This window comes from Eptatretus burgeri, chromosome 11, assembly GCF_056783735.1.
Source record: "Eptatretus burgeri isolate ZD-2024b chromosome 11, Ebu_testis_v1, whole genome shotgun sequence".
Lineage (NCBI taxonomy): Eukaryota > Metazoa > Chordata > Myxini > Myxiniformes > Myxinidae > Eptatretus > Eptatretus burgeri.
In genome coordinates, this window is record NC_140971.1 from 91,348,536 (window position 1) to 91,367,068 (window position 18,533).

An 18,533-nucleotide genomic window follows, 5' to 3' on the forward strand; every position below is an offset into this window, starting at 1 on the left:
CGGCTTGGTGCGACTCATCGACCTCTTCTTGGAGGTGGTTCCTCGGGGAAGTGACGCATCAACGGGAAGGATCAGCGCCTCGTCTCAGCAGCATGTATTGAGAAGCACCGGAGGATTCGTGGGAGCTCAGGAAGGATCGCGGCTCACAACGATTGGATCCAGCTCGCTCTCGCTGGAGCCCGGGTCCGAACAACTTGAAGACCACACGAGGTGAAGCGGTTCGAGTTTGGCTCTGGGTTTCAGCTCACCTGTCCTCCGAGCTGGAGCTCGTTATTAAAGGCCTCTGCCACCATTTATTAGGTGTGTGTGTGCGTACGTGTGTCCGTGGGCCTGTCTAATAAGTAGGAAACTGTCGTTCCGGGTTTGGAGCGATGAGAGGTCTCCAAAGGGGCTTTCTGCTGAAGTTCTCAAAGTTAAGTTTCCGGTCGTTATCTGTCCCGTTTTAACTGTTTAATTTTCTCACCTACATGTTACTGTGTGTTCTTCGTTCGGTTTTGTTTCAAAAATCGTGCTATTTTGTGAGTATTTTTGTTGACGTTCTTACCGGGTGTTTGAGGCCGAGGCCTTGGCCTTGGCTTGAGGCCTACCGGTTCCACTCGGTGTTCGATCGTTTTTTTTTGTTTGTTTATTTTGTTTTTTCTCCGCATTACCTTCAATTTTCATCCTCCCCACTTTCCCAACATCCCCCATTCTTCCAACAAATCTCTTTCTTATCTCAAAAAAAAAAAATACCCAACAACAACAACAACAACAACAACACACTGACCTCATCCCGATTCTGCTTCTTCTTCTTCCTCTTATCTTCCTCCTCGTCTTCTTCCTCAATTTTTTTTTCTCCACTTCCATGACCTAATCTGTTGAAAACTCTCTCAAACATTAATATTAACAACAAAAACGATCTTATAATGCTTCATCTTCCTCTCTCACACATGTGGTACACTTTACTGTTTCATAATGCACTACTCTTCTGCTATTTTAACAGACTGCTCTCATTTCGAGCTCTCCTTCATTCCTTGCCTAAAAAATCCAACTATTACAGCGCTTCTTCTCTCCATTCTCTGAATTCGCCTTCATTGCATCCATCAAGAATTATGTTAAATCGCATCTCTGACCTAAAACTTTTAAAAACCCCAGTTTGCTATGAATGTTCACTTTCCATCAACCATTCTTTTTTTCCAACTTCAGTGCCAACTCACCCCCCTCACCTCTCACTCTCACTCTCAAAGCAACCATCCCACTCTTTTCCCTCCAAGCCTCCCTCTCACCTCTCTCAAAAATTGCCCCCACACCTTTCTCCCACCTTTCATCCCCCTCACTCATGCTTCTCAAAGTTGCTCCCCCTCACATCCACCAAGCTGCCTCCCTCCACTGCCCTCTCACCTCCATCTCTTCACTCCACATCCTCAAATCCTCAACTTCCTTCTTCCTTGTCTCTTGTCTCCCCTCTCCCCCAGCACCACAGAGCCTTTTCTCCTCCTCATTCGGCCCCCTCCCCGAGCTATTCTGCAATACCCCACACGCTTTCAACAACCCTCCTTACCTCCCCCCGTCGTCGCTTGTCCTACCCTCCCCCTCCACCCCCTGCACCAGAAGCCTCCTCCCCTACCTCTTCATTAAAAGTGTGGACCTCAAATATCCGGGGCCTTCACTCAAACCTTTCAGATCTTTCCAAACAGGTTGCCACTGACAAACCAGACATAATCTGCCTAACAGAAACTTTCCTCTCCCAAGACGTGTCTGACTCCCAGGTTACTCCCTCCTCCGGTATGACAGACCTGAGCCTCGTCCTGGTGGAGGTGTTGCTCTCTTCATCAAAGACTCTATTCCTCACTCTCCATGCACTGCCCTCACTCCCCCACACCCCCAGGAATACCTCTGGCTACGGCTTCCCCTCACTCCCACCTCATGTTTATATGTGTACTGTACCGTCCACCTAACAGTGATGACTCCATCTACACCTCACTATCCGAAAACATGGACCATCTTCTATCTTCTCATCCAAACTCTGTCTTCCTCTTATGTGGTGACTTCAATTGTCATCACACCAGTTGGCTAGGTGTGGGTACCTCTCTCACCTGTCATGGCACCTCAGCAAAAGCTTTCTGCGACTCATTGGGACTGACTCAATCGGTCAACTTCCCGACCCGGATCTCAACCAATGGTACTCCATCTCTTCTGGATCTGATTTTGACAAATTTCGCTGACAATATCTGCTGCTCTTTCTCCACTCCAATCGGTTCTTCTGACCACGTCCTTGTCAAAGTGGACATCTCTCTGGCTGTTATCAGAGAACCATCTCACCGCCGTCGAGTCTGGCATTTCACTCAAGCCGACTGGCACGGTCTCCGAGCAGCCATCAATCTTACAGACTGGTCTCCCATCACTACTTTCTCAAACATCAACTCATCCTGGGAATTCTTTCAAAGAAACTTGCTCTGCCTCATGCACAGATTTATTCCCTCTCGTGTTCAGTTGTCCTACCCTTCCTCCCGCCCTTGGTTTACTGAAGCTTGTAGTGAGGCAGTTGTCCTGAAACAACTTGCCTTTGCCTCATGGAAAGCAAACCCAACTGAGGGCAATCTCAGTTCCTTCCATAAAGCTCGTAGCAAGTGTGTATCTACCCTCAGGAGAGCCAGAAAACGTCTTTCTCATCTCAAGTCTGAACTCTCAAACCTCTCTCCCTCCTCAAAATCCTGGTGGCGTTTAATCAAATCTGTTTCTGGTGTATGTTCCCCCTCCATCCCCTCCCTTACCTCAAATGGCCGCACTGCTGATACTGCACGTGATAAATCTGAATGTCTAAACTCGGTGTTTGCAGCTAAATCTTGTGACCTAAACCCATCACTTTCTCTACCCACCTTACCCAGTCGCACACAACTGTCCCTGGACTCTGTGTCCTTTTCTCCTGACAAGGTGGAGAGCTTGCTTTCAAACCTCGACTCAGATTCTGCAACCGGTCCAGACGCCATCAGCCCACGTGTCCTCAAAGCCTGCTCTTCTGCTCTTGCTCACCCTCTCTCTGTTCTATTCACCCTCTCATTTTCTCAAGGTCATCTGTCATCTGCTTGGTAATCTGCTAACATCACTGCCCTGCATAAAAAGGTGCAAAAACAGATCCCTGTAACTCCAGACCAATCAGCCTTCTCCCAATCATCAGCAAGGTTATGGAATCCATCATTGCTTCAGACATGAAATCCTTCCTCTTCTCCAATGGCTTGATTTCCGATCATCAATTTGGTTTCAGACCAGGTCACTCGACCCTGGATATTCTGCTTCTGCTCTCCCATCAATGGATGGAGGTCCTCAATGCCAGACAGGAAATCCGAGCCATATCCCTGGACATATCACGTGCTTTTGACACAGTCTGGCACCCTGCCCTGCTCACAAAACTCTCTTCCCATGGTATTCAAGGCCATCTCCACTCATGGCTCGCAGACTTCCTCTCCTGTCGCAGTCAACGTGTGGCCCTAAATGGAGTTCTTTCATCCCCTCTTTCTGTGCAGGCTGGAGTTCCTCAACGTAGCGTTCTGGGCCCTGTTCTTTTTCTGGTTTTCATCAATGATCTCTCCGACTCTTTTGAAAATCCTCTATTTCTCTTTGCCAAAGACTCCACCCTCTGCCGTACCATCTGTCATCCCTCAGACCGGCAAGCAGCAGCTTCTTCACTCACTGCTGATCTGGATAAAATCACAAACTGGTCCAACACGTGGAACATGTCTTTCAATCCAGACAAATCTCACACTCACGATGTCTCTTCGAAAGGACCGTTTAGAAAACCCCCCATTCACTTTCTTAACAATCCTCTGGAAGAAGTCTTTTCTTTCAAGCTTCTGGGTCTCACTATCTGCCATGACCTTTCTTGGGAAAGTCACATTTCCAACCTCGCCTCAAAAGCCAGTCGCCGACTGGGAATCCTCCGTCGTGCAAAGTCCTTCCTCGGCCCTCTTGAGCTCCTGACGACTTTCAAAGCCTTTGTCCGTAGCCTGATGGAGTACTGCTCTCCCCTCTGGGCTGGTGCTCCTGCCTCCCACCTTTCTCGGCTTCACGCTGTCGAAACCAGGGCATCTTGGATCATCGGCATCTCCCGCAATGAAGCTGAGTCTTTGGGCCTCTCACTCAATCACCGCAGGTTGGTCGGTGGTCTTTCTGTCTTCTTCCGACTCCTCTCCAGCCTTGCCCCCCCCTGCTTTCTCTCTGCGATTTGTCCCCACCACATTTCCACAGGGCGCTCAAGGTCCGCTAACAACCCCCTTCTGGTAAAACTACCAAAATCACGAATCACTGCTCACCTTCACTCTTTCATTCCTCTTTTTTCCCGCCTTTGGAATAAACTTCCTCACTCCATTCATTCCCATTCTTCCCTCCAGGCTTTCAAAACAGCTGTTCACCACCACCTCTTATCATCCCCCATCCAAATCCTCGATCTTTTCTACCCCCAATAATCCACCCAAGCCCACTTCCTTCAATTCCCCTGCTTTCCTTCCTGAAAGTCCCTGTAATGTCCATCTTCTCTTCGCCATGTTCCCCGTCCCATCCCCATCCCTCTCCCTTCCACAGTTCACCGAATGTGTCTGTTCCCCACTGTTTTGTCCCTCCCACTCCCGCCCCTCTTGTCTCACGCCCCCTTGCTGTGAGTTGTGTGTTAGCTCTCATACGATTCTCGACAAGGTATACAAAAAACAAAACAAAACTGATAAGTGCTTTGTGTGCTGTAAATGTTTGCATTGCATTTCGTAAAGTCGGTATGGTTCTGCTCTTACGTGCTTCCCTAGTTCCCCATTATTTTTAATAAATACCCCAATTGTTAAATGTTTGCAGCTCATCGCGTTGATTCTTTCATTGACTGAGCATTTCGTATGTTGGGAGTTAGAAATCCGTTGGTTTGCCGTAAAAGGGGGACATTTGGACCGACGGTTCTCGGCGAATAAGCCGCTCGGAATTGCGCACAGGACAGGCTCGCCTCGGCGGTTTGTTCCGTACAAGTTTCGTCGAGGGTGGAATACCCCGGTAGTTGGATCACTTGGGTATTGAGGTACATTGAAGATTGGCAATCGACCCTACCCCACGTGATCTGCCTATTGGCGTATTTCGGTTCTTGTACAAGGACCCGTCGCTCGGACTTATCCGGGCGGCGATCTATATTTCGCGCGATCGGTCGGTCCGACTCGACTTGCGGCTCCGTCAGAGCGGTCGGTTGGTGGCTGACACCCGCCTGTAACAATAAATATATATATATATATATATATATATATATATATATATATATATATATATATATATATATATATATATATACTGAACAAAAATATAATCGCACCAAGCGATTGTTACTATTTTACCTCAAACTCATTAATACTAAATCTTCACAACAATTTGGTTATAGAATCCATGACAATTGAGCATTAAATTTCAAAGAGTTCCTTGAGAATTCTGGCGACAGTCTTTGCGCTACAACAGCCGACACAACCGAGGTGTCACTGTCAGAGTTCACACAGTCAGTAGCGGGTGTTGGCCTCCCTCAAGCTTGGCCTCCCTCAAGCGGTTACGCACCGTCTGGGCTGAAATGCGCCTGTTATGCAGCCCGACAGTCTCATCGGCAGTCCTCGTGGCCGGTCGGAGTCGATCCCGGAGATGTTGCAGCCTCATGTGACGATCCTGACCGGCGGTGGTCGCCGAGCATGTGGGCGGTTCACGGTGCTTCCAGTCTCTCTGAGGCGCGTTCTCAGGCGGCTAATGGTGGAGTGGTGGACATTGAAGTGTGCTGCAACGGCCCGTACTGACGTCCCAGCATTCAGCATGCCAATGGCACGCTCCCTCAAGATTTGTGACATCTGTGGCATGTTGACATTTGGCACCAGTCCACATTTTGGGGAGGCCTTTTATAGGGCAAGCTATAGGGAGTGTTTGTGTCCTGGTCACGCTCACTGACCATCACTCTGTCAAGCCCCATGGTGCTCATGGGAAGGATTACTCAACGTGTGAGTCCACACACTCAGAGTGGTCAATTTCAATGGGAACATCTGTCTTGAGCAAAACAAAAGAACCATTGCTCAAACATATCATCGGTTTGACCATTTTCCCATAATGGCAATCTTGACTTAGATATTTAGGTTGGTGCGTTTATATTTTTGTTCAGTATATATATATATATGTATATGTATATATATATATATATATATATATATATATATATATGTATGTATGTATGTATGTATGTATATGTACATATGTATGTATAATGTATATATTGTTGTGGTTTCTCACCACTCCAGCATGCGAACGACCGCTTTTAGCTAATCGCAGCCGCGCACCCTCCGGACGTGGCAAACCTAGTCGCAGCTTTCGGATCAATGCCGAAATCCAGCTATGGGTGTGTTTTTAATCATACCGTAAATCAGCCAACTATTCTGCCCACGCGCGACAGGGTCCGATCGCCGAATTGTCGATTTACCTAAGTATGCGCGCAGACAAATGCCGGGGATTTATACCTCAACGGGACCTGCTTGGAAACAAGCCGCTTAAGCAGCTCACTCCGTTTGCGATTTGCCGAGCGTTGTATATCGCCAAGCCCCATCGGATCCGATTACTTTATCGGCTATTTAAAAGCCAGCTAATATTCCGTACGTAATAATGGCAGTCAATGACAGGAAAGGACGCAACAGACAGGTGAACATTCAAACAATGACATTTATTTATACACACGTAAGCAGTCATACATGTATGCAATCATGCAGTTAATAAAGCAATGCAGGTAAGGGACAAAACAAAGAACTACAACCGTTCTATTATTTTGTACACAATCACTTAACAGTTCATTACTTGACAGACAAGGCACCACGACATTCATACAAAGAAAAACCCCAGGAAAGAAAAGGGCAGAACTAGACCTCGTGGGCCTTTAATAGTTCACGGAGCTGTGGAGACCGCAAGAGCTCCGAGAGGCCATGCTGGTTACCTGCCACCTTCGTGGTGACTCGCTGGTTGACCCTCGACGTTTCGTTGACACGGCAGTTGGTGCTGCGCGACTTGCTTGGCCCAGGCCCCGCCGTGCGGCCTGGTGGTTCAGGCCGAGCCGACGATGCCTCCGAGGAACGAACGGGCCTTTGCTCTTTCGAGAGTTGATGCTCTTTTAGGAGCCCGCCCGTTCCTCAGCGACCTCTCTCCGCTTGGCGGTCAGCTTGGCGACCTCTCTCCGGCTTTCTCCACTTTCCCGTGGTTCTGCACGGCAGGCTGGCTGCGCTCCAAGCTCCGACTGCCCTCCACTGGACTCGAACCTTGGCGGGCTGCTGGCTTCCTCCGACTCGACGCCAGCTCGACTCCAGACTTCCACTCTCTGCAGCTCCCCGACAGACTGCTTGCTTGGCGTTCAGCGCGCCTTTTTATGGGGTCCGTGGATGAGGTCTGATCTCTCACCTCTCACCCACCGCTGGCTCTACCCCTTTTGTGATTCTGATCCGATCTCTTCGCGAAGCTCGGACATGTGCGGATGTGGGTGAAATCATCAACCACGCGGACGTTGCAGGAATCATCGGCTCCTGCTCTAACAGGGAACCCTCACGTCTGTCGGCGGCGATGTTGCTCGTCCGTGGGGATTCGCTGTGGCTGGCGAAAAGATGGCGGGGCAATGGAGATGAAGGTGGGGCGATGTTGTGCGTTTGAGGAGATGGTGAGGAGATGTTGTGGTTGGCGCTGTGGTGGGAATGGCGTGGTTGTTGAGATGTGGTGGGGATGGCGTGGTTGTTTAGAGGCGGATGTGGTTGCTCCAAAATAACGATAGCAAAAGAATAACGGCTGACTCAAAGATCACAGCCCTTTTGACATCGGTGGGGAAATCTAATCTGAACACACACTTATCGACATAACTGATCTCTGGGAAACCTGAATGGTGTTCTGTGAATTTCCACAACCGTAACAATATATATATATATATATATATATATATATATATATATATATATATATATATATATATATACTGTATATGTATATATATATACATATATATTGTTGCGAATTCGCGCCCGCGGGCGTGCGATCGGCTGCTCGACTCGAATGGCGGCCGCCTCGCCCACCGGAACGGACAATTCTGTCGTGCCCCTCTCGGACCAACGCCAGGAGCTAGTCACGGGTGGGGGTTTAACCTCACCACAATCGTGCCAATTGCCCACCCGCGCAGGATAGGGTTGCTCGCCAAATTCGATCTACCTAAGTACCTGCGCGAATGGTCGACCGAGCGATCGCACCACGCCACAGGCCGACTCCGGACACGAACCACTTAAGCAGTCCGTTCCGTGCTACAGTGATAACCGAGCGGTGTTATCGTCAGCCTCGACGGTTCCGATTAATTATCGGGCGTATTAAGCCCACTACGAACCCTTTACGTGAAGCAGGATGGAGGGTCAAGAAAGAAAAGACGAAGCGAAACGGGAAAACGGTTCACACAATGCACATTTATTACGTGACACACGGAAAGCACACATATACAGCCATACAGTCAAAATGCACAGATAGCAGTTAAAACAAAAGAAACAATGACGCAGAGTTACTACCGAATACGCGTACACACGGCAACACTTATACAGTTCTACTTTACAGACGGCGCCAATACACATTTACTCAAAAGCAAAGGAAAGAAGCCACCCTCATAGACAAGGGGGCAGACGGGCCTGTAGGCCAATATGTGCGCGTGACCTGAAGGAGCGGCCAGGTCCGCGAAACCGGGTGGGTCCTACCCGCATCCTCGTGACGCGTTGGCGGACGAGCCGCAGATGTGGCCGCGTGGCTGTGCCCCGACTCCGTGATCCTTGGCGGGTTTCGTTGGCACGACGTTTGGAGTGGGATGGGAACGGGGCCCCCTTGTTGCACTATCTCAGCGCAGAGAAAGGGGGAATTGTTGATGCCCTGGGGGAGGGAGAATGGCTGGCTGGCTGGCTTGGGTCCCGCGACGAGCGATTTCACACCGCGACCTCGTCGCCGACCGCCGTCCTTCTCGCCTCGGACCCGAGCTCATTTGCCTCTTCCCGCAACTCTCCTCAGCCGACTGCAGAACCCAACTCGATGCCTTCGCCACCCGACTCCACTCTCTGCCACACCGATGACTCGACTCCCTCTGCCCTGCCGACACACACTGCTACTGCCACACTCTGCTCTTCCAACCAAAAACTGACTCTGCCACGATTCCCCTTGCGCTCGCCATTTTATAGGCTGGCAGGAGAAAACGATATGCAAATTTCCGGATCAGGATGACCTCGGGGGCAGAGCCACGCTCGCCAATTGGACGGAGGAAAAGTGGACGTGAACCTCCCCTGATCCTAGAATTTGCATATATCGATTTCACACAGACGCGCCTGGAGGCGGGGCCAAGCCGCTCCGCGCTTACTAATTAGACGGATCAGAAGTGGGCGTGAACCTCCCCTGATCCTAGAATTTGCATATATGGATTTCACACAGACGCGCCTGGAGGCGGGGCCAAGCCGCTCCGCGCTTGCTAATTGGACGGATCAGAAGTGGGCGTGTAGCGTTCTTGATCCGAATTCTCCCTCGGAAAGGCCGCTATTTGCACTCGTGGCTCGGTGCGTATCTTGAACGAGCCCAAGACAGCCTGACGCTCAGTGTTCACAGGTGGTGCGGGAATGGCCATAGAAGGAGAGAGGTGAGGGTGGTGGAGGGTTTATCGGTGGTGGTTAAGGTGGTTGTTGTGTGATGGCGGTTGAGACGTGGTTGGTTCAAAATAAAGATAGAACAGAAAAACGGCCATCTCAAAGCGTCGCAGTCCGAATGAATCACATATTCCCCTCTAAACAACGGGTTTGGGACTAACTACACATGTACTTTGAGTTATCTCACCTACGGGCCCTTTATGGTGGTCTGCGAATTTCCACAGCCGTAACAATATATATCTCTGGAAAAAAATTAAGAAACCGCTGCAAAATTCTCAGTTTTTCTGGTTTTACTATTTGCAAACCTCAGCCTGGCTCTTCTTTGCTTCTTATTGATGAAGGGCTTTTTTCTAGCTTTGCATGACTTCAGCCCTGCCCCTAGGAGCCTGTTTCGAACCGTCCTCGCCGTGCACTTCACCCCAGTTGCCGTTTGCCATTCTTTTTGTAGGTCACTTGATGTCATCCTACGGTTGTTGAGTGACATTCGAATGAGTTGGCGGTCATCCCGGTCAGTGGAAAGTCGTTTTCGCCCTCTGCCAGTTTGTAGCTTTGTTGTCCCCAATGCCTGCTGCTTGACCTTGTTCTTATGAACCGCCGTCTTTGAAATTTTATGATGGAAACAGCAGTGGTTTTTATACTTTTCCTTGTTAAATAAGATTCGGTTCAGGTGATCACCTAATCAGTACCTCATTAAGTAGAATGAGGTGTGCCTGTGTTGGACTTCAACAGACACTGGAATGGAATGGCTGCCATACATGTAGATTTTAGATGCTGATTTTAATTTTTTTGTAGTGGTCTCTTATTTTTTTCCAGAGAGAGAGAGAGATATATATATATATATATATATATATATATATATATATATATATATATATATATATATATATATATATATATATATATATATACATATCTTATTTGTGAAATTTTACTCCAGATTACAAATTTACCATTTATGACGATACTAGAAAAATGAAGGCAATAAAAATCTCCAAACACTTGTGGAATTGCCAGAAATAACTATTGATTCCATTTTTTTTTTTTACTCCTGCAAGTTTAAAATTTACTCCAACCACGTAAGCAGGAGATAAGGTTTTTAGACCCATGTAAACAACATTGAACAAAATTATTGACAATATTGTCAACGATATTGAGGGCTGAAGGCTATAAGTTCACATTGCAGATATCTCTTCCTCATGACGTCATCTAAACCCGATTAGTTGATGGCTGTGATTGACTGAATTATGTTGCCATGGCAACCATCTCGGTAACTCTGCTTGTGTACGTGATATTTCAAAAAAAAAAAACGTTCAATATTTTGCTTTCATGTTTCACATCTGTTCCTCATACCACCTAAAAGGCGGGGGACCGAGAGTATCAGCTCGTTTGTTTTACCACCGACCCTTTCTGACTTTCTGTGAATTCCAGTCACCTGAAGTCTGGCAAACAGAGGTTTTACTGGCAAAGCGTATGTAAGTGTACCACTCTGTTTCAAAAATGTCAAAAAATGAAGTTTGTTCCATTGCCTTCTCACTTCATTATCCTGAAAATGTTAAGTCTCACTGAGTTCAGAACAAAAAACCGTTTAGCTTAATTACATATATATATATATATATATATATATATATATATATATATATATATATATATATATATATATATATATATACACATACACCGAAATATGATACTTTGAAGAAAGGGTACCTATTCTGATGGTTTTGCGAGTTTTCAATGAAATTACCTAATTTTTATTTTTTTTCTTTTTTGGCAAAATAAATGAAGGTCATAGTATGTAACTTATTCTAGCAACTAATCTAATAATCAAAATACCAATTTCTGGGATTATTAAGAAATAATACATACCTATTTTTTTATTACTGCTCTATTCATTGACTGTCAGATGCTGAAATGCACTAAAAGAGAGATGATTTATCGAACAAATTCCTGGACGTAAATTTTCAATTCAATCAATTCTGGGAGTAACAAAAAGCTCTCTAAATTCTCCAAAACGGTTTTAACTGCTTTCAAAATTAATAAAATATTTTTAAATACCTGGAAAAATATTTAATTTTTTTTTTAAAGAATTTTTTTAATCAAATTCAAAAAAGTGTGACGTGCAGTCGGACAAAAATGCAAAATTACTCAACCAAAGCCATGCATGTTTTCAATATTTTTTATACTATTATATCTATATCACTGTGCCCCATTTGTAAATAAATTTAAGTGAAAATAATCTGATGCACAGAAGAATAAAAGCATTTTTTTAAAAACGTGACGTGCAGTTGGAAAGTTCGGTCAAGCCGCTGTAATTAAGTATCCACCCGGATCATCTCAACTTTTTTTACATTGATTATTGGTAATAAGTTGAATAATTTAAGACACGTAAATATGAGTTATTGATAAACTAGTCATTTTGTTAGGGGATTTCTTAGTCCCAGTCTCTAAAAGGGCAATAAAACAAGAAAAAAATAAAAATATGCCAGAATGTGCATATATCATGCAAATCCACCAATGACCGACACAAATGCTGATTTTCTCAGACGGTGGGTGACAACCTTTTGATTAGATGAGAAATTTCATATAGAATGTTTTATATGTTGTATTTTTGCATGGTCAAATATATGTCATATTTTAAGGTGAAACAAGAAAAAGGCCAATACTGGGCATATCTATTCAATAAAAATCCTGTAGATTCAGTAATATACATCATAGACCCATGAACCTATATATTTTAAGGTCCTATGGAACACTGTCTGTGCAATGAACGAAATTTCATGGCCAGTAGTAGTCTTTGTGACTTTCAAAAATGCCACTCAAGTCAGGGTATGCCCTAAAATAGGTGTGGTAACCACTTACATGCGCTTAGCCTACTGAATGCGCTTAGCCGACTGCATGTGTCTCCTGAGATCACCTATTTCCGTAAAACCAATTGATATTGATGTAAGTTGCAGATGTAACCGTACGGTATTCACGTTTCCATGAACCATTTTGTCGATGACCTGTGCAGGCCGGCGTTCCCACGTCATTGATGCATCTCATGCCTCTGCTGCTGATGCTAAACACATTTGCCGCAGCGCACGATGTGGTGGTGGATGGCTGTGCAGTGACCATGCTCAAAGGAAATGCTGAATTAGGTCAAGGGAATGCTGTGCAGGTCTGAGTTGCATCCATCGTACAAGTCTTCATTTTAAGTGTTACTTCGACAAGCACGGTATATTTTTCACTCCTCTTTAGTTGTTCAATGTCAAGTATACCGTATACCGTATTTTCACTCAAATAACATGCGGGTTTTCGTTAAATTGGTTACAAAAATTCCGACTGGGTTATACGGCACGTCCCACGTTAGATGGCCACCCCACTGTAATGTAGGTGTGGAGCGTGGAAAAACAGAGCATCCATCCTGGGACTCTCGACATAGCCGTTCCACAGAAACAACCGGACAGCGGTGCGTGAAGCAGTCGCACCAGGTTCGGTTCGGTGTCTGTTACCTGGCTTTATCGTTAGTTGTGTTGTGTGCGTGATCAGGTTGTGTTCTACAAACTGGGATCCCTTTTTTCCGGTGGAGTTCTCCTGTGGGCTCTACCTGCCTTGACCTGGCCAGGTGCGATGCTGTGCCTCGCTTTTTCCTGCGCCGTCGCTTCTGCCATTTCTTTTCGTTATCCGTCCAACGGCAGTCGGGTCTTCCGGGGTACCTCAAAACTCGGTGGTCCGCCCGTCGGTGTCCTCGATGTGATCATGGGGGCAGACATGCGCTGGATGGCTGCGTTCGTTTTGTTCTACAAACTCGGTGGGTGTTTCTTTCCTGTACAAACACCCATTTCTCAATGAAACGTGTAAGCCGCTGTATATTGTCACAGGGCTGGTGTGTTTTAGCACATGTGACTTAACCCAGACTAATGATTCATAACAAACACTTTCACTGGAATTGCTTTGAATGCCTATTGGTTGATCAGTGGCATGGCGGAAGCTCGTAGAGGATCGTATTTTGATGATTCATTGCATCAGGATGTCCAGTTGCAACTGTGTTTTAGTTTAAGGAAATTGTGAACAGTCGGTGCCATTTTATGTCGAGCCGAGCTGTTTATGGACTAAATTAACGGATCGAGTGTGCTGTGTGTGGCCAAACCAGGAGAGCAGGGCTCGCAGTCGACATTTCCGCTGCTGCTCCTCGATCGAGGATTCAACACCAAGGAGCTGGGTCTGTACATTAGCTCTCCCGCTACCATTCTGTCCCTCATCAGCTCCTCACTCGCTGCACCACTCCTTGCTTCGTACAGGTACTCTCGCTTCCTGGCAGGGTCTCACACGTAATGAGCCTGTTTGGTGTTCACATCTGAGCACACTGCTCATAATACTGGTATTGTAAATACAAATTTAATACAATGTTCTGATTTGTTAATTGTGTGATGATGGCTTTGTAATGCATGTAAAACAACGCTCTTGCCCTCTGTTGTCCTTTTTCATGTGATACGGTATATGTACCAACTCCACCATCAGCTTGGCATCGACTATGATGTATTATGGCCTACTATTATGGCCCCAATTAATTCCACCTTGGTTCAGCCACAGGATGTAAATTGGCATCTGTCTATTATGAATTGTCTGGCCTGGTCTCACGTTTGAATGGAGTTGGTGATGGCAGGGCTCGAGTATTGTTGATGACTCACCTACTCTTTGTGGAGGACATCATGGGATCTTTAATGTCCGTCCGAGGGACGGCACACACGTTGATTAATCACCCTGCCTGTGAAACAGCGGGACGACAGTTTATAGTTGGGTCGGGATTCAAACCCAGGCGAGACAGCTTTGAGGCAAGTGTGCGTACCTCTAAGTTATCCTGTCAGTTCCGTAGAGTCGTTATGGCATTGTTATAGAAGCCAGAACCTCATTATTTAGCTCCAGATGTCTTTCGTTAAATGCAGTGTCGTGTAACTGTTGGCAGTGCAGAAGAATTCTCTAAGTCATCAGTACAATTTAGAACATTTATTCAACATACGAAACACTTTAATATGCGTGCATCGGAGATTCTGAACAAACAAACTCATTCCAGATCTCTCAAATACAAATGGATAATCTTGGTCTTTTATATAGTTTTCAGTAAAAGATGTTTTTTATCTTCTCTGGCACTGGCGCCAGTTTGTCTGGTCTTGACAAGCTCCAGGTGAAGCTTATCTTCAGTCTTCTTAGACAGCTCCTGCTTGAATGATTGTACCACATATTTCAAATTCAGACATGTTAATCCTTTCCTTCAACAGAAACACTCACAGAATGCGAGAATGACGTCAAACGCCAACTATAATGGTCCTTAAAAACGAGTTTCCATCATTTTGTAGGTTAAAAGTCCGTCTGCTTCTCCCGAAACTGGGAAGATATATGATCTTGAAGCGACTAGAGTTTAGTGAATACATCTGGATACCTTTTTAAATCCACACTCCAACTTATTTGTGTCTTTTATAAAAAAAAAATTCCTTTCGATAACTTTAAAATGACAGGCAATTCTTCTTATATTCAACTTACTGGCAAAGTTCAACCTGATACAAACTTTAATAGTCAGGTGATCTTTCCATACAAAGGAGAAATCTAATTATGTTAATTCCAAATGGATATGTACTTAAAAAGTATCATATCGTATTTGAGTACATTTTATATCAGGTTGAACATTTTCATTTTAATACGAAGTTCTAACTGTCATCAATTTATTTCTTTCATCACCTTCAAAACCCATTATGATAAAAATGTATCTGCAGCAGGTTCACATGGTTGAGTATTCGTCGCTCATGTTGCAGAATGGAAATAAGAACAGCGCACGGTAGAGCGCATACCGTCACCAAGCTCAACAGTTTACGTTTTGTATCCACTGATATGCTGGATCTGGATCCAGACCTTCACCAAAATCGAATCTGCTTGTTCTTGTCACCTTCCCAACTAGTCCACCAAGTTTTGTCATAATCCGTCCACAACGTTTTGAAATATCGTGCTACACATCGTTTTTTGGCCCTGTCTCTCTCAATTGTTCAGAATCGCTTTTAAAATTCCAGTATCTGGATCTTGAATCTTCACCAAAATCTAATCAATTCGTCTTCGTCACACACCCAACCTGTTTACCAAGTTTCGTCCAAATCCCTACATAACTTTTTGAAATATCGTGTTATATGTCATTTTTGGTCCTGTCTCTCAATGGTGAAGAATTGCTTTTTAAAACTCCAGTTTTCGGATCCAAAGCTTGGTGTTGACCTAACTGTTAAGGTTGCTGGCTTAAGATCTTAGGGTTTTGAGTTTGAGCCCCTGTTTTCCGTTAAATAACACCAGGTGGGTTGATTCAGCCTGTCATCCTTCTGAGATCAGCAAAATGAGTACCAGCTTACTAGAAACAGGGCACTGCATCAGTGGCACAGCCATGCTCCCAGTTATGATGCAACCAGCAGCCACAGACTCGATACGAAATGATGATTTGGATCTGGATCCGGATCTTCACCAAAATTGACTCGATTCGTTCTTGTCACACACCCAACCTGCCCATCACGCCTCATCTGAATCTGACCATAGCTTTTTGAGATATCCTGCTCAGACAGACAGACAGACAGACAGACAAATAAACAAGAAGGATGTTGTGCATATCACGATACTTGCGAAATCCAAATAAACAACATGCTTATAAGTTTTGATTGGTGAACGAAATCAGTGGTCCGATATGCAAATGCTGTTCATACTAGCAGAGAGTACCCCAGCCTCCGGGTGGGTGTAGATTACACATTCCTCGCTGAAAAAAGTATCGTTTGTGGGGTGTTGGTTTGCGTCTTAAGGGGTGTAAGAGGTCCAAAGGGGACTAGAGATCGAAAGGGTATTTTCCAATAGTCGTGAGGGTCTAAAAGGTCCAAGGAGTGGCAAGTGTCCAAAGATCATCTGAGGGTCATGGTGTCTAAGCAGTCTGAAGTGTATTGAGATCTAAAAGGTGCATTCCAATAGTCCATTATCAATAGATGTACTCACGGTCCAACTCGCATTCAAACAGTGCGTAATTAATAGATGCTGTCATGGTCCAATATTATGTTATATATATATATATATATATATATATATATATATATATATATATATATATATATATATATATATATATATATATATATATATATATATATATATATATATATATATATATATATATATATAGTATGTATTATGTTATTATCGACGACAATAACAATAGGCGTCTTCTATCAGGTGGTTACGTTTTGTGAAGATCGGAGTACAAATCCGACCTGAATGTGATTGACGTACATGCGGACAAACACACAGAATAACAGACCAGAGCAACCAATACACACTGTACTGGTGAATCTTTGATTTCTCAAATAACAAACATATAAACAGGGGTGAAAACGACCTGAGGTTGACCTTCGGTGGTGGAAGTGATGACAAAGAGTTTGGTTTTGCTCAAGGAACGGGTTTGTGGAAAGCACGACAACCTGAAGCCGTGTGATAGCACACACGATTTGTGACTCGACTGCTTATCTTCCGATATAACGTTTGTCTCCTCTCATTGGATACTTTTTATGCCTCCGTCAACGAAGTCACTGGAGGCACAATGCTTTCAGGTTGTCCGTCCGTCCGTCCGTGATAGGTTTTTGTTACTGCCATAACTTACGAACGATTTAAGCGATCCAAGTCAAACTTGGCACTGGTATGTTTAACGATTCAAAGAGGAACTGGTTAAATTTTGGAGTCAGAGGTCGTGTGAGGTAAACATTCCGTTACTGCGCTAACTTGTGAGCCAGTGATTGTATTTTGACCAAACTTGATACAAATATGTGTAATGAAGTAAAGATGAAATTTCAGCATCACGAGGTTAGAGGTCATGTCAGGTAAAACATGTGAAACTTGCGAACAGTTGATGGGATTTAGTAAAACTTGGTACAAGTATTATAATGATGTGGGCGAAGGCATATCGTTTGACGTCGCAGCACAGAATTGTGCCGTTCTAGTTTTATTTCATGTTATACATTATGTGAATAACTGTAATTGGGAGTGGTCTTGTGGCCACCATGAGAAAATGGTAATCTCCCTGCAGTGCTCAGTGGCCAATATGTTATCTCTACAGGCTGAGAATGACATAGAAAAACAGTTGGTACAGATCTTTGAATATTTTATGGGAGACACGAAGAGGCCAGGGACCAGTGAAGCCCACCGTTCACACACCGGCCCCCACGGCCCCCGGGACAATTTTCATGGGTACCAAATTGTTCACCAGGAACAACTGAATGAACAAGGGCAAATGTGTCCAAGAGCAGCGTCCTAAAGGTTTTGTCGGCTAAAAAAAAACAAAAAAAAAACAAAACTTCCAATATTTTGTCATGTGCCTTGATTTAAGCCAAGAGCGAGACCCGACATAATGTATTTACATATTTACGATATATAGTGTATTTACGAAATATATAGTGTATTTACGATAAATGGTATAATCTTTAAATAGTAACGTGAACTTTTTGAAACGTTAAAGCAAATGTCCGAATATATTTAAAAGTTCATGATAGACGCTCTCAAAAGGCACCGTCAATGCGAGGATGTGTACATGTGCTTAGTATTTAAGGAGATACAGATCTTGTATATACAAGAGCCGAGTCCGAGAGATTAAGGTTTTGTCTTCACAAGAAGAACAAGAACAAGAAGAACAAGAACAAGAAGAACAAGAACAAGAAGAAGACAAAGATGAAAAACGCTGAGCTCTCTATGAGCAGCGTTCACAACACGAGACGCTGCTAAAAATAACTCATTTACACTTCATCAAATTGAGACGTTTCCATGCCAGCGTATCAAAAATAGAACCACTGCGCCTGGATCAGTAAATCGAGCGTATATCGTTAAATTAAA

General features: G+C 44.7%; 1 protein-coding gene across 5 annotated transcripts in view; it reads left to right on the forward strand.

Annotated features, from left to right (window-relative positions):
- The window catches only part of SLC33A2 (solute carrier family 33 member 2), a 46,945-nt gene that overhangs the window by 13,240 nt on the left and 15,172 nt on the right, over nt 1-18,533 (forward strand). For 4 of the 5 annotated variants that reach the window (XM_085847370.1, XM_085847369.1, XM_085847368.1 and 1 more), the window contains exons 3-5: nt 12,670-12,816; nt 13,188-13,449; nt 13,792-13,939. In XM_085847370.1, coding sequence (XP_085703496.1) covers nt 12,670-12,816; nt 13,188-13,449; nt 13,792-13,939 — 557 coding nt within the window. The remainder of the gene's footprint in view (nt 1-12,669; nt 12,817-13,187; nt 13,450-13,791; nt 13,940-18,533) is intronic. The other variant, XM_085847372.1, reaches the window with a different exon arrangement.